Source organism: Macrobrachium rosenbergii, chromosome 2 (assembly GCF_040412425.1).
Source record: "Macrobrachium rosenbergii isolate ZJJX-2024 chromosome 2, ASM4041242v1, whole genome shotgun sequence".
Classification (NCBI taxonomy): domain Eukaryota; kingdom Metazoa; phylum Arthropoda; class Malacostraca; order Decapoda; family Palaemonidae; genus Macrobrachium; species Macrobrachium rosenbergii.
The window spans coordinates 90,390,706-90,407,440 of NC_089742.1; the positions used below are offsets into that span (position 1 = coordinate 90,390,706).

Genomic DNA, 16,735 nt, shown 5'->3' on the forward strand with positions numbered 1-16,735 from the left:
AGCAATGACAGCGATCGATCCACACTGGCGGGAACAGAGTCGGAACGATCCTGACGTGGAATTGTCATTCCGACCAGGTACTGTGGTCGGTCCCGAAGCAACACTGAATGAATGTCAGGACTCCATCATGCAAGATATCCCCTGAGATATCCCACCAACTACTGCTGTATCTGCTGTGCTTACTGTCAACCTGAAAGAAAAAGCAAAGATGATTAGTAGAAGGAGACTCCTCTTGCTATGAGGGGAATGATTAGTAGAGGGAGACTCCTCTCACTACGAGGGGAACTGCCTTACACAGTGAGAGGAGGCCCCAGAAGAGGTTGCCAGACTGTTTTACGGCACCCCCCATCACCACCCACTGGCACCCACATTACTTCGCCTGAGGAGCTCAGGTGACTTAAGGAGAGATAAGGAAGAATCTACAGGGAGAGAGGGAAGGATGGAGGGAGGCCACTAAAGGCGCCATGGAAGCTGGGGACTATCTTAATGACGACGCCCACAACCTCCGCCCCACCGCAACTCTAAGCACAGATGGCAAAAACAACACTCAGCACTAGTAGGAAGGAAGTAGTCATGCCCTTGTACACGAAGGGTGGAAGCCCAAGATGGCAAGCGAATTCCTATGTCCCGATCAATGTAGGGGAGCGAAGATATTACATCCCAATCTAATATCTCCAAACATACAGGGGAACACCTTCAGTATCTAAATAAAGGGATACTGGAAGAGAAGCATTACCACTCAGTTATGGTTCTCTAACTACGCCCTTGGCCGTCAAACCCAAGACACAGTTCTTCAGGGGAACACTCACTTTTATGCAAGGTTATCACAAATCGTGGGTTTGTATTAATAAATATCAAACATACAAAAATATTAATAAATATTAAAATAAAAAAATATTCACAAAATACATCAAGATCCCACTAATGAAATAAAGAGCTTTATTTCAGTCAGGCAGAGAGATCCAGAAACACGCTTTCATACTCCAAAAATAATGATGGCCTCAAGAAAACTGAATGTTTACATCAGGGCAGGTTCGGATATTCCAGCCTTTCTGGCTTAGTTACTACCAACCACATTGCTTATTCTGATGGGTTTTTGCTTTCAAGCCAGTTACAATAAAACAGAAAATACTGATCCTAATGTAAAGGACCGACGGTTTGTATATCGTACTCGGAGAAACCAGCAAATTTTAAAAATAAATTTTATTTTTCAACTAACTATACAAATTTGAGGTCCACCTTACATTAGGTAATTACTTGAGCGTAGGCAAGAAACAGACTGAACTTTGAACAAGGTGATTAGCAGTTAATTTCCGGGAGGCAGGAGTCACCTGCACTAAACGGATGATAAAATTCCAAAATTTTAATTTAAGTTCCTTCAGATTGAGGGGTGGCATGACAGTGGGTATGAAATGGCAACCTCAGGTTTGTATGGTTAAAAATAACAATTTTTAAAGTAAATTGTATTTTTCCTAACTATACAAACCTGAGGTCCTTTACATTAGGAATTACTTTCAGGCGTAGGCTGGAGACGGCTGTTAAACTCTTGAGCAAGGTGGTTAAATGCAGTAACTACTGTCAGGTAGGCGGGATATACCTGCCTGCCCGGATGTAAACATTCCAGTTTGCCTTTTGGTCCAGGTTCAGATTGAGGGGTGGCATGAGGTGGGCATAGTTGTCCTGTAAGGACCTCGGGTTTGTATAGTTAGGAAAATACAATTTACTTTAAAAATTGTTATTTGTTCCGACACAATATACAAAACCTCAGTCCTTTACATTAGGAAGACTCACTGGTTGGAGGGGAGGAATCTGAGTGAGTCTCTGAACTGACTGGAGTTCTGCACACCTTGTCTACTCCTCCTGGTCGAAAGAGCGAGGAAGGAGTAAACTGCCTCTGACAAATTGATCGGAGTTGTAGGAACTGCAAGATCAAATGTCAGATACTGGACCTTTTGCATGAGTGAGGAAACGTAACCCATGCAAAAATAGGCTGGAAGGATCTAGAGTCAGATGACAGTAAGGAAAAAAGCCAAGATAGGGTTCCCTTATTGCCAGTCTCTCCTTCCTTCCCTTTAGAAGAGGAAGGGAGCCAATTGCTCCTATGATTCTAAAAGAAAATAGAACGGGTGCTCCTGTTGGTGTAGTCTTACTGCATCAGAGCCAGTTCCAGCAGCTATTGGTTTGAGTCCTATTCTCATCCCTAAGGAGGAGAAGTTGGAGGATGGGGAAGGAGGAGGAAGAGAGGCCAGTCACTCGGAATCCTTCTCACTTCCAGAACCAACGCCTTAGGCGAGATGCTACCTGTCCTCTTGAAGGAGCCAGGTTAGACAACACAACTTGTTGAGCAGCCACCACAGACCCAAGGAAAAAGGGTTCCAAGGGCCTGTGGGCAAGACCGAGAGGAAGAAGACAAGAGTGTGGTCTAAGAGACCACGCCTTGCTTCCAGACCGACAGAAATTTCCAGAATGCGAGGGATGGACCAAGCCATCGACTTCGTGAGCTCTCGGTGAAAGGTACCAGTATCGCTGTCAGCCAGCTGCCAAGTATCTCCTTTGATCGCTTCACGAAGTCAGGAGGAAGATGTGTCCTTAGACACTTCTTCCTTGGGAGAGACAGTACTAGCGAAAACGTTGACGACATCTAGGTTAGGAATGTCGAGCCTTGCAGAAAGTACCACAGCTCCCAATAGGACAAAGGAGGAGGGGAACAAGAAGGACTCGAACCCAACAGTCGATGCCAATGGATTCGGAGTCCACTTACGACATCTGAGAAGGAGTCGAGGTATGATCCCCATCCCTGTTCTTCCATCTTCTACGCCAAGGCCAGGGTAAGATGAGAGATGGTCCTAAGAGGGCATATCTCTATCTGATGACTCTCGTAGGGCGCATGCAGAGCACGGACAGGAACCTTAAACGAGAGTCGCATGCCACCCAGGAAACAGTTCCCTGGGAGAGCATGACTGAAGAAGCTTCTCGTCCGTAGCTAACTCTTGACTGAGGAGATGAAGGCTACTTCAGATAGAAGACTAGGTCGCAAGGGCCTACGTTCTTCACAAATGAAAGGGAGAGAAGCAACCCTCGGCAGAGAAGATGAGGAAGTCCAGACTTGAAGAGCGGCTCTGACCCAAGAAGAAGTTCCGACGACGACACCACCAGCGAAGATGGATCCAGTCCCTGGGACAGTGTTGCAGAGGACTTTAAGGGATGTCCAGCTATATCCGTTGCCGCTCAGCGAGAAAGCCTGTGCTTGCAAGGAAAGCTGGAAAGTCTCCCAGTCCTGAACACACAGGAATGTACTGCCTCAAGAACCGCTTCTTGTGTAGCTGCACAGGAAGTTGGGTCAAGCGGAATTCTTCTTCATGCCTCGGCAATCAGGTCGGATGAAGGCGAAAGTCTTCAAGTATTTGTCTGTAACTCGGGTGAGCAATGTTTGAAACCCCTAGCTAAACGGACAAATACGGAGGGGAAAAAACGTCGATATCGAGTTTTCACCAAAAGACAGCATGCCTCAACAGAGCGGCCCCTGGTCTGGTATGAAGGAGCGAGAAAAAACTACCGACTTGTGTGCAGGAAGGCAACAGAAGGACGGTAGGGATTTCTCAGTCCAGCAGTCTCTGCATGAATCTTCGTGAAGAAAGAGTGAGCAGCATGTTCCGTCCCGATCACTCAAACCCGAGGCCAGGCTTGCCTACCAATACATCCCCACCAGGAATGCATCTGGTTAACTGAGCTGTCGAGTGTGCAATAGAACAACACTCGAGTACCTGCAAATGTCGAGATGAAACAGGAGGAAAAAACGATTGCCTCTTGTTTGTCGACAAATGCCACTGCTGTGGTTTTGTTGTTCAACGAAACCAGTGAGTGCTGCAAAACCCATCCTGAATTCTCGGACAGCCAAAAGGCTGCCCTGAGCCCAGGACGGTGATGAGAAGGTACTAATCGTCTCGGTCACACAAATTCAAGACACGGTCTTACCAGTGTGCGCCTATTCCTCAATCTGTGAATACGTAAGTAGACACAAGATGTGAGGGGAATATGCAAGCATATTCAAAGGTTCCTTCAATCGAGCATTAGCCTAACTCTTTCCTCATACATCGAAGAGGAAAGAACGGAGGAAAGGAAGCAGACTTCCATTCTCCACCATGGGGAAGCTTCTGCAAGATGACAGGATACCGAGGCAATTAGCTCTAGCTGGCTGGCATTTCCCGAATTGGGAGCACGGGAGAGGTGGCGGGATGGAAGTTCGATGGAAAGAATTGCCGAGACCTAAGGGAAATATATACTTCTCCTGAAGGAATCCATTCCCAGGTCTCGGCAATGTTGCCAGTTCCAGAGACTCGATAAAGTATCATTTCCAGGCATCAGCAGTTGCAATCTTCTTCTGAAGCCTAGGACTTCTTAGCTAAGGAGTTGAGGGGGCTGGCTTGAACTCAAGGTCGAATTGAGATGACTAAGACCAAAGTTCTTGGCCATTGTCCAAAGGACAAGTCAGTGCCCTGGTGGGAACCTTGATTACTGGGGTATCTGGCAAATCTCTGAAAGAGAAAGGCAGAACCAAGTAAAGGTTCGTTCCCAAGGGTCAAGCCAACTCGGGACTTACGAAACCGGAGATCCGAATTGGGACAAAGTCCTTCTTCTTAGCACCAGAATTGCCCAAAAAACTGCAGTCAGCAAGACCCTCCGAGGCAAGAATTCATATTCTGTCGAGGCAGGGGTGGAAGCTTGGTGTCTCGACCTGAATTAACTCCTTTGAAGAAAAGAATTCATCAGGTCGAGAACGCTCGGAAGCCAGGACCGCGGGAGTCCCGACACTCTCGGGTCCCTCGGGAACTGCAAGGGTTGCAAGTGATGAAGGTTATTCATTGGGGGAGCCGCAGTCCTGTCCCGGGGATCCTCGCGCCGGCAATCAGCGTGAAGTTCTCCGAGAACACGGGGCGATCGAACTTGAAGAGGAAGACCCTCGCTGTTTCCGCATGTGAAACTCCTGTACCTCTCCCTTGGAGGGAGGCCTTGACAGATCCCATGAAACCCTCCTCGGCTACCTGGTTATAATACATGAGAGAATCGGGGACCGATACCCAAAGCACGCCAGGCAGCCGAACTCCAAAGAAAATTTCACGAGGAGCTCTCTCTGTCCGTCTCGTGCCTCTCGGAACAACGGAGAGGAGAAGAGAACAGGTGAGGAGAAAAGAGTATCCCTACCTGTCCTGCCAGTAAGATAAGCAGGAGAGGCGGACCATGAGCGATAATAAACCGAAGGAGATTACTGCCACACGGGGAAAGAAGAGCACTTGTGCCGTGGCAAAGCGCTTTCCTGGGAAGAGCAAAAAGTTCACTCGAACATAGCCAAGGACCCGGATCGGAAAAAAAACAGAGTAGGGCCGAGCCGAGCCGATCACGCGATCCAGCTGGTTGGTATTCGCGGACTGGGAGGCAGGCGAGCGGGCGCAGCCAGAGCCGGCGTTGAGCCAGTCTCCAGTCTGGCAAGCCGCGACAGGGGTTCGAGCCGCCAAGCCACCGAGCCAGAACACAATCGTAACTGGGCAGGATGGACTCGTCTGCTGTGAACAATTGCTAGTTTCCGAACTCTAAACTCCTTCGAGGCTGAGGCCCTTGAGAAGAAGGTTCAAAGGGGAATTCTGTGTCTGCTATCTTGCATGCTCGAACCCTAAAGTTCGAGACACAAGAATGAAGCCCGCCGAGCAACTGAAGCAGCTGGCGGGCAGTATCGAGACACCTGGCGTCCCAGACACCCGGGTGTCTCGGCACCAGACACCTGGGGCAACCAACCAGACACCTGGGTGTCTCGGCACTTTCTCTCGCTCTGTGCCTCTCAGTAAGGACAGCGCTGTGATTCCTAGAATTCGAGCTACCCACGAGACTTCCGAAAATTGGGAGCAGCTGCTTTGTTTCCTAATAGATCGAAAGAGCCAAGCACAGAACAAGTCTTAGACGCAGACTTCCAAGACTGGCAACGAGGGCATGGCCTCCAGAGGCTGCACTTTTGTGGCCCCAAAACGGAAGATCCCACAGGAGAATGCGATCGGTTCCATCCCAAGGCGGAAAGAGCCAACGAGAAAACTTGTCTCCCAGAAGAGAGTCAGTCCCTTAGAAGTCCCGCAGGACTCCCAAAGTGAATCTCTTCCTGCTTCTTCTGATGTTCGAACCGACAGGATCGAGACACCAGGATGGGAACCCAACTGAGCACTGGCAAACACTGGGAGCGCTTGGGTGAGTTGGCAGGAAGAGGAGCCGAGACACCTGGGTGCCTCGGCCCTTTCTCTCGCACTGCTCCCAAAACTGGGCCCCAGGAAAATCTCTCCAGACCAGATCGGGATACTGATATTCCATAGAATCTCAAGCACTCGGAGCGGCTCGCGAACAAGTGTCCGAAGCAGCCCCATCTTAGAGGCGAACCTCTAAGACTCAGGAACAGGATAGCAAACTGAGGTCTGCGCGCCCGCCAAGCTTCAAACACAAACCAGGGCTATGCAAATCGGTTTCCTAACCCGAAGGTCGGGAAGAGTCAACGAGAGACCCACTGCCTCCTCGGAAGGAGGCAGTCCCTAGACGTCCAAGGGCATCAAGGGGAAGAAGCAGCATTCCTCTCCTTCGGCCGACGGAGGTCTGTCCGATTCTCGGGACTCCCTTGGACCTTGGGAGAGGAAGGGAAGACGCTGCAGAAGACGAAATCGAAGATAAGATGAAGAAGACGGCGGCTACTTCCACAGGGCGGCTTCCTTCACCTCCACTCCGACATCTTCTACAGGATGGTGGACACGAAACATCGTAACCTCCAGGGTAGTCCGGCAGGAACACAACAGACGCAGCCAGGACACCACCACCAGGAGAAGCAGCAGGCATGATCAGGACAGCCAATGCAGGAGCTACGGCAGTGGTTCGGAAGGCAGGAGCTACTGCAACGGCCAGGAACATCCCCTCAACAGGACGACTTCCTACATCTTCACGCCGACATCTTCTACAGGATGGCGGACATCGTAACCTCTGGGGCAGCTGGCAGGAACGCACAGAAGTGGCCCTGGGCACGACCGCCAGAAGCGGCAGGAATGATCAGGACAGCCGATGCAGGAGCTACGGCACAGGATCGGAGGGCAGGAACTATTGCAACGGCCAGGAACGTCACTTCCACAAGGTGACTTCCTTCCCTTTCACGCCAACATCATCTACAGGATGGCAGACATCGTAACCTCCAGGGCAGCTGGCAGGAACACAAAGGAAGCGGCCCCAGGCACGATCACTAGGAGAAGAAGCGGGCACGATCAGGACATCTGATGCAGGAGCTACGTTAGCGGTTCTGAAGGCAGGAGCTACTGCAGGACAGCTCCCAGCAGACTCAGGGCAGCTGTGGCAGGAGACCAGGAAGAGCAGACAAGAGCATAACAGTTGACAAGAGCATAACACAGGGAACAGCAGGAGCAGATGGACCACAGATACGCAGGAGGCATTGCAACAGCATACATGAAAACCAGCAATGACAGCGATCAATCTACATCGGCGGGAACAGAGTCAGAGCGATCCCGACGTGGAAATATGTCACCTAATCAGGTATTGTGGTCGATCCCGAAGCAACACTGAATGAATGTCGGGACTGCTTCATGCGAGATATTCTTGATATATCCAGCCAACTACTGCTGTGTCTGCGATGCTCACTGTCAACCTGAAAGAAAAGCAAAGATGATTAGTAGAGGGAGGCTCCTCCCGCTACAAGGGGAACTGCCCTACGCAGCGGGAGGAGGTACTCTAGACGAGGTCGCCCGATCGCTCCCCCCCCTGGTCTTCGCCCGACGAGCGAGCGAAGAGGGCGAAGGAGAGAGATCTACTAAAGGGGAGAAGGAAGAACCTACGGGAAGAGAAAAAAGGACGGAGGGGAGGCCACCAAGGGCGCCGTGAAAGCGGAACTTATCGACGACGCCCGCAAACCCCCGACTCGGCCCGCAATTCTCTAAGCGCAGGCAGCGAGCAACACTCAGCATAAGTAGGAAGAAATTAGTGATGGCCCTTATACACGGAGGGCAGAAGCCCAAGAAGGGAACTAACTCTTAAGTCCCGATGGATGAAGGGGAGTGCAGATATTGCGTCCCAAACTATATCTCCGAAAGTACAGGGGCGCCTTCAGTATTTACATAAAGGGCTGCTGGAAGAGAAGCATTACCACTTGGTTACGCTACTCCAGTTACGTCCTTGGCCATCAAACCCAAGACACAGGTAGGGCACGACGGCTTATACAAGGTTATCACAAATCGTGGGTTTGTATTAATAAATATCAAACACACGTATATATAAACAAAAAAAAAAACAGAAAGATCCCACTGGGATAATAAGAGCTTAACGACAGTCAGGCGGAAAGAACAAAATCACGTCAGCAACACATGACGGCCGAAAGCAAACTGGAATGTTTACATCCGGGCAGGCGGGTATCCCCGCCTACCTGGCGGTAGTTACTGCCTAACCACCTTGCTCAAGAGTTTAACGGCCGTTTCCAGCCTGCGCCTGAAAGTAATTCCTAATATAAAGGACCGAGGGTTTGTATATTGTGTCGGAACAAATACAATTTACTTTTAAAAATTGTGATTTTGTTCTGACACAATATACAAACTGCTGGTCCTTTACATTAGGAAGACTCACTGGTTGGAGGGAGGAATCTGAGTGAGTCTCTATGAACTGACTGGAGTTCACCACATCTTGTCTTCCCATCCTGGTCGATAGAGCGAGAAAGGGAAAACTGCCTCTGACAAAATGATCGGGTTGTAAGAAATGTGGGATCAATTGTCAGACTTCTGGGTCCCTTTGCATGAATGAGGAATCGTCAGTTCATGCAAAGTAGACTAGGAAGAACTTGGAGTCGGAATCAATTGTCAGACTTCTGGGTCCCTTTGCATGAATGAGGAATCGTCAGTTCATGCAAAGTAGGCTAGGAAGAACTTGGAGTCGGATGACATTAAGGCAATCACAAGCATTGGGTTTGTCTTACTGTCATGGTCTCCTTCCACCCCCTTGCAAGGGGAAGGAGTGGGGTTGCTTCTATAAACCTGAACGGAAAATAGAACGGGAGCTCCTGTTGGGTGCTTACCTGCATTGACCGCCAGATCCAGCATGTAACGGCACGTCCGCTCTCTGCCTGTGGGAAGAGAGCCAGGATGGGAAGAAAGAGGCCAGTCACTCCACATTCGTTCTCCCAATCACAACCTTACATCTTAGGCGAGAAGCAACCTAGTCCTGTCAGAGGAGCCTGGAAAGCTACACAACTTGTTGAGCAGCCACCACAGGACCCAAGGAAAGTGTCCAAGGACTTGTGAGCAACATCCCAGAGGTAGAAGGAGGTGAAGGTAGTTTGTTGGGACCACACACCTGCCTTCAGCACCTGCAGAACCAACATGTTCTTCCAGAATGTGAGGGGCGGACCAATGCTGCGGACTTCCCGAGCCCTCGGACGAAGCATACTGGTGTCGTCTTCTCCAGCAGCAGAATACGCTTTCCTTATCGTCTCACGAAGCCAGAAACTGATCGTGTTCTTGGACACTTCTTTCTTGGTCGAGCCAGTACTAACAAAGAGTCGTTGACACTCAGGCGGGCAACATCACGTCCTCTTCAGATGGCACCACAGCACTCTAACAGGACACAGTAGCATCTTGTCTAGTTCATTACCTACAAAGTCCTCTAGGGAGGGGATCATGAAAGACTCGAACCGTGCGTCAGGGACCGAAGGATTCTGAGTCTTCACCACGAAATCTGGGACGAAATCAAGTGTAAGTGATCCCCATCCCCTCGAGTGTTTAACATCAAAGGAAAGTCCGTGCAGTTCGCTACCTCTCTTTGTCCATGCCTGGGCCAGCAAGAAGGTGGTGTTGAGGGTCAGATCCCTGTCTGATGGCTCTCGTAAAGGCTTGTATGGTGCACGAGTCAGGCTCCTTAGAACGAGAGTCATATCCCACGCAGGGGGCTGAGGTCCCTGGGTGGGCAAGACCTTTCGAAGCTTCTCATCAGTAGCCTTTTACAGATGAAATGGAGAGAAGCTTCTCTCAGCGAAAGAAGACAAGGAAGTCCGCGACCTGCTGAACAGTAGCTCCAACCAGAGAAATATCCCGTCCACGACACCAACCACAGAAGATGGACCACTTTCCCTGGTATACCGCTGCGGAGGATTGTCCTTCAGTGTTCCTTGGGCGTAGGTGCGGAGATGGACCAGCAGGAAGTCGGGGCACCTGCATGTCTGGACTCTTTCTCCCATCCTGTGCCCGAGTGAGTACGGAGAGAGATTTCTCCCATACCAGACTGGGGTGCTGTACTTGAGCGGCTTGCGAACAAGTGTCCGACATGGTCCCGCTGGCCTTAGAAGCATGCTTCTTCGGCACAGTGGGGGGAAGGCAAACTGGGGTCTGCATGCCCTCGGCTCGCAATACGACTGACCCAGGGGTCAACGCATCCGTTCCCTGGTCCGTGGACCGGGAAGAGCCAACGAGAGATCCCACTGCCTTCCCTGTGGTAGGAAGCAATCCCTTAGAAGTCTCGGTGTGAGACTTCTTGGAGGGAAAGAGGCAGGTTTCTTCTTCTTCGGCTGGTGAGCCTCGGAAGAATAAGAGTAAGAGGTAGCAGACGACGAAGATGACGGCAACACCTTCCTCGATCTCTTCTTCACCATCTTCCTCAGGATCATAGTTAGGTCCCCAAACCACAGAGGAGCAGCAGAAGGCAGGTGAGCAACCGGGGGGCCACGGAAGCAGGAACAACCCGGGTAGTGGAGACGGTGCTCGGGCCAGAAAGCTAGTAGACGAAGCCAGGGTTGGAAGCAGGGGTGGCGCATGGGAAGCCAGGCCGGGCTGAGAGTCATGGTAGCCAGGAGCCGGAACCGTGGTCAGGAACGAGCATGGGTTGGAAACAGGAGCAGGCATGGACATACAGGCAGTCCCCGGTTATCGGCAGCCTCAGTTACTGGCGATCCAGTTTTACGGCGTTTGTCTAGCAACGACAATAACCAGATTTTCGTCGCTGATAACCGGTTATCGACGCTGATCACCTCTTATCAGCGCTGCTAACCGGGGATCAATGCTATTATTGCCGATTTTCAATTAGCGGCGATTTTCGGTTGTCGTCATGCCGTCGGAAACGGAACCTCACCGATAACCGGGGACTGCCTGTATATGGTACCGAAGAAGGCACCACTTGCGAGGGGCCAGGAAACCAGGAGGCAGCGGCTGACACCTGGGTGTCCAGGTGCGAGGCACCGTCACAGGAAGATTTCCAAATGATGACACAGTGACGGTCGTGGTGGTGGATGCAGTGGCTGCGTGGGTCATCACTGAAGCGGCTGACAAATGGGATACCAGGCCCTCCAGTGACAGAATGCCAGGAAGACCCAGGTGCAGCAGGGCAGAGGCAAGATCAGGTACCTGGCTACCAACAGACACTTCCACACCCAAGCCTGAGGACAAAGTTGGGTTAAAGAGGGAAGCCTCTACTCGCTCCGGGGCAAAAATTTTCCCCCCGAGTGAGGAGAGGCCCCAGAGAGGATGTCCTGAATGTCTACTCCCCGGGCCTTCCACACCCAATGAAACGAATGAGGGAGGGGAAGCTTGCTGGGAGGGAGAAACGATCCCGACGGATCAGCCACCACAGGAGTCGTCGGGGGCGTGTTACCCTCGAACGACGCCTTGGCGGCCTTCCTACGGTATCGTCTCCTCCCCTCAAACTTCACCCACTGCTCGGCCGACCAGGAAACACACTCCGAACAGGGAGAAGCGTGTGAACACACACATCCTATGCAGATGGGGCAGAGGGCGTGTAGGTCCAAATCAACACTAGATCTGAGAGTGTTACATTTCTTACCTCCCACCCCAGGACACATGTTGAGGGAAGGAGGGCTTAGGGGATTTATCCACATTCATCATCAAGCAAAAAACAAGAAAGATCCCAGCGGGAAAAAAGCTCAAAGGCAGTCAGGGCAGAGAAAGAGCAACACACGTCTGCAGCGCACGACGACCGAAAGCAAATTGGAATGTTTACATCTGGGCAGGCAGTACTCCCGCTTCCCAGACGGTAGTTAATTGCCTAACCACCTTGTTTGAAAGTTCAACGGCCATTTCCAGCCTACGCTGAAAGTAATTCCTTATGTAGAGGACAGACGGTTTGTATATTGTGTCGGAACAAGTTTTACAAAACACAGTGAAATACATTTGACCCCCCAAGAGCTAGTAGCCTACTAAACATGGCAAAATACATTTGACACCCACCGGGCTAGCCTAGTACTAAAAACGGCAAAACAGTGTAGACGAATCACTGTTTCTCCGGGAGTTCGGACCGGAGACGAACTTTTACCGCCAGCCCTGTAAAACGAGGCTAGGCCGAGTAGGCTACTAGCCTACCTAGCCTTCGTAGGCCTCGCATAGCCTAGGTTACATGTGTTGGTAATTTTTCGGAAGACTCCAGCCAACCATTTCGAAAGGTGCCAGCTAGCCATTTTTGCATGAACACAATTTTGGGTGTTTCATGAAAAAATGGCTAGGAAATGATAGGGCACTCAAAGAACCTAAAAATACCAACCTACCGTAACCTAGGAGTGTGGACTGGTTACATTTTTGCCGTATTAGCTATGGAGGGGGTGGGGGTGGGGGTGGGTATTGTCATACCTTGAGTCGTAATTTGATTACCTACTTTTCTGTTATTAAGCATTTGCGAAGGTTATGTACGCAAAAGAAATTTTTTGTTCGGATGTGTTGGTAATTTATATATTAGCTCCGCGCCTGTTTTGACCTTTTCAACTGGTTTCTTCTACACTTTTAGGGGTTCTGGTACTGGTGGTGCATCTGTTTGTTGTCGGCAAATGGAATGTCCCTTCACCGTGTTTAGTACTGGCCCAGGGGGTGTTGGGTACCCATACGTTAACAAGTTATTGCACTTGCCGGACGGGATAAGAACCGTTCGAAACAAACGTAGCCGTGCTCTGTCTTGTGAAGATCGCGTAAGGAAACCCCTTGTTGGATGGACTTCGGGGTTAATTACAGGTTAATTAGGCTCGAGCGCCAAAAATGAAAGGTAAATTCACATTTAGCAACCAAACAACTGTTGAAAAAGTCAAATTATAGTGTCGCCGGCAACGCGGAGCTACCCTATAGTTCTACCGTGTTTTACCCGAGAAATATAATAATAATTTATAAAGTGGGAGGTGGCAGGAATCCTCCGAAAAATAACCCCTCTGTTTGCTTGACAATGCACTCATGACGAAAAATGAACTGACTTTTATTATCTACCTTCCTTTTCCATTGATGAAGCCGACTTGTGCGTCAATACAAGCGACCCTTCGTTACTTGGCTGAGTAGGGTAAGGTAGCAAAGCTAACTAGGCTAGGCTACGCTAAGCACGACGGCCTACGCAAACTGACTTACCTGTGGCTCTACATTTCCTGTGATATAGAACTTCACATCTTTAAAGAGATCATCAAAAACGGCCAAGCTGTCCAAATAGCCGCAAATGTCCATTTCGAGAAAGAGAGAGAGAGAGAGAGAAACGCAGTCGCGAAACACTTCGACAAGAGTCGACACCAAACGAACTCTGACTCTATTCTGTTCCCGCCGACTTGTAAACAATGTGTGTGGTGTGGACTGTGAGCGACTCAGGCATGACGAGATCTGCGGCTGCCTCCCTCCCTCCCTCCACTCATCCCATCAAATAGCATTTCTGGAGGGTTTTTACCATTATCCTACAAATCAGATATTTTTCAGGAGTTCTGATGCATTTTCATACACTCGCTATACAGTTCCTACACATGACAGTATTCCAAATACTGTAGATCTGCTTCAGAAACATTAAACTTTCCGCGTGTGCATCGAACGCTTAACTTTAGGGTGCTGGTGGTATCGCTACTATTTTTTTTTTTTTTTTAGTACCGGATCAGGAATGGATCTACATCTTGCTGCCACTTGTTTGTAGATCCAGAACCACCCTCACCCTCTGAGCGGGTCCCGGGAGACCTTCCTAACCGCCCTAATTCGGTCTTTTGTAGGCCCTTAGAATTGTGGTACGTTGTCCTTGTAATGTACTACTTCAGGTGGATTAATAAAGGTTAAACAGGGTCAAGGTGCATTATAAAGATAATAAGGATAGAATTTTTGAACACTGAGGGACGTGGAAGTTAGTACCTATCATTCGAAATCACACATGCATTTATATATATGTATATATATATATATATATATATATATATATATATATATATATATATATATATATATATATATATATATATGTATATATATATATATATATATATATATATATATATATATATATATATATATATATATATATAGATATATATAGTGACATGAGTCGTTCACTTAAGAACATTATTTACGTTCTAGAGCACACCTGAGTCGTTGACTTACGAACCTTTTTATGTTCAGAGCACACCTGAGTTGTTCACTTATGCACCTTTATGTTCTACAGCACACCAGAGTCATTCACATAGGAACCATTATATTCACGAGTACACCTGAGTCGTTCACTTACGAACCTTTATGCTCTAGAGCACACATGAGTCGTTCACATATGAACCTCATTTACGTTCAAGAGCACACCTGAGTTGCTCACTTAAGAACCTTTATGTTCTAGAGCACACCTGAGTCGTTCACTTACGAACCTTATTTACGTTCTAGAGCACACCTGAGCTGTTCACTTACGAACATAATGTTCTAGAGCACACCTGAGTCATTCACTTACGAACCTTATTTACGTTCTAGAGCACGCCTGAACTGTTCACTTACGAACATAATGTTCTAGAGCACACCTGAGTCGTTCACTTTAGAACCTTTATGTTCGTAGAGCACACATGAGTCGTTCACTTACGACCTTTATGTACTAGAGCACACCTGAGTCATTCACTTACGAACCTTTATCTTCTAGAGCACACATGAGTCATTCACTTTCAAACCTTTATGTTCTAGAGCACACCTGAGTCGTTCATTAATGAAACTTCATGTTCTTGAGCACACCTGAGTCGTTCACTTACGAACCTTATTTACGTTCTAGAGCACAATTGAGTTGTCCACTTACGAACCTTTATAATCTGGAGCACACCCACTTACGAACCTTATTTACGTTCTTGAGCACACCTGAGTTGTTCACTTACAAACCTTTATATTCTAGAGCACACCTGAGTCATTCACTTACGAACCTTTATGTTCTAGAGCACACCTGAGTCATTCACTTACGAACCTTATTTACGTTCTAGAGCACACCTGAGTTGTTCGCTTACAAACCTTTATGTTCTAGAGCACACCTAAGTTGTTCAGTTGCGAACCTTTATGTCCTAGAGCACACCTGAGTCGTTCACTTACGAACCTTTCTGTTCTAGTGCACAACTGAGTCGTTCACACACGAACCTTATTTATGTTCTAGAACACACCTGGGTCGTTAACTTATGAACATTAAATATGTTTTAGAGTACACCTGAGTCGTTCACTTACGAAACTTTTTACGTTCTAGAGCACACCTGAGTCTTTCACTTATGAAGATTTATGTGCTAGAGCACACCTTAGTCGTTCACTTACGAAACTTTGTATTCTAGAGCACTCCTGAGTCATTAACTTCCAAAGCTTATTTACGTTCTAGAGCACACCTGAGTTGTTCACTTACGAACGTTATTTACGTTCTAGAGCACATCTGAGTAATTTACTTTCGATCCTTATTTGCGTTCTAGAGTACACCTGAGTCATTCACTTTCGAACGTTATTTATGTTCTAGAGTGCACCTGAGACCTTTTCAGTTTTAGAACACATCTGGGACTTTCACTCACGAATCTTTATGTTACAGAGCACACCTTAGTCATTCCCTTACCAACCTTATTTATGTTCTAGAGCACACCTGAGTTGTTCACTTACGAACCTCTGTGTTCTAGAGCACACCTGAGTCGATCACTTATGAATCTTTATTTTCTAGAGCACACCTGAGTCGTTTACTTACAAACCTTTATGTTCTAGAGCACACCTGAGTCGTTCCCTTACAAACCTTATTTACGTTCTAGATCACACCTGAGATGTTCACTTACGAACCTTATTTTACGTTCTAGAGCACAGCTGAGTCGTTCACTTACGAACCTTATTTTACGTTCTAGAGCACACCTGAGTAGTTAAATTGCGAAACTGTTTTACGTTCGGGAGCACACCTGAGTCGTTCTCTTACAAACTTTACTTATGTTCTAGAGCACACCTGAGTCGTTCACTTACGAACGTTATTTACGTTCTAAAGCACACGTGGAACATTCACTTACGTACATTATTTACGTTCTAGAGCACACTTAAGTCATTCACCTCCGAACCTGTGTTTTCTAGAGCATACGTCAGTCTCTCACTTACGAACATTTATGTTCTAGAGGACACCTGACTAGTTGAATTGTAAACCTTTATGTTCTAGAGCAAACCTTAGTCCATCACTTGCAAACCTTATTTACGTTCTAGTGCACATCTGAGACCTTTACTTACGACCTATATTTACGTTCTAGAGCACACCTGAGTCGTTCACTTACGAACGTTATTTACGTTCTAAATCACATGAACATTCACTTACGAACATTATTTACGTTCTAGAGCACACTTAATTCGTTCACCTCCGAACCTGTGTTTTCTAGAGCATACGTCAGTCTCTCACTTACGAACATTTATGTTCTAGAGGACACCTGACTAGTTGAATTGTGAACCTTTATGTTCTAGAGCAAACCTTAGTC

General features: G+C 48.2%; 1 protein-coding gene across 1 annotated transcript in view; it reads right to left on the bottom strand.

Annotated features, from left to right (window-relative positions):
• LOC136849124 (PAX-interacting protein 1-like) overlaps positions 1 to 13,627 on the bottom strand; it is a 408,835-nt gene extending 395,208 nt beyond the window's left edge. Inside the window, 1 exon segment of the mRNA XM_067122120.1 lies at positions 13,401 to 13,627. Coding sequence (XP_066978221.1) covers positions 13,401 to 13,493 — 93 coding nt within the window. The 5' untranslated portion in view covers positions 13,494 to 13,627.
• Positions 13,628 to 16,735: the final 3,108 nt, after the last annotated feature.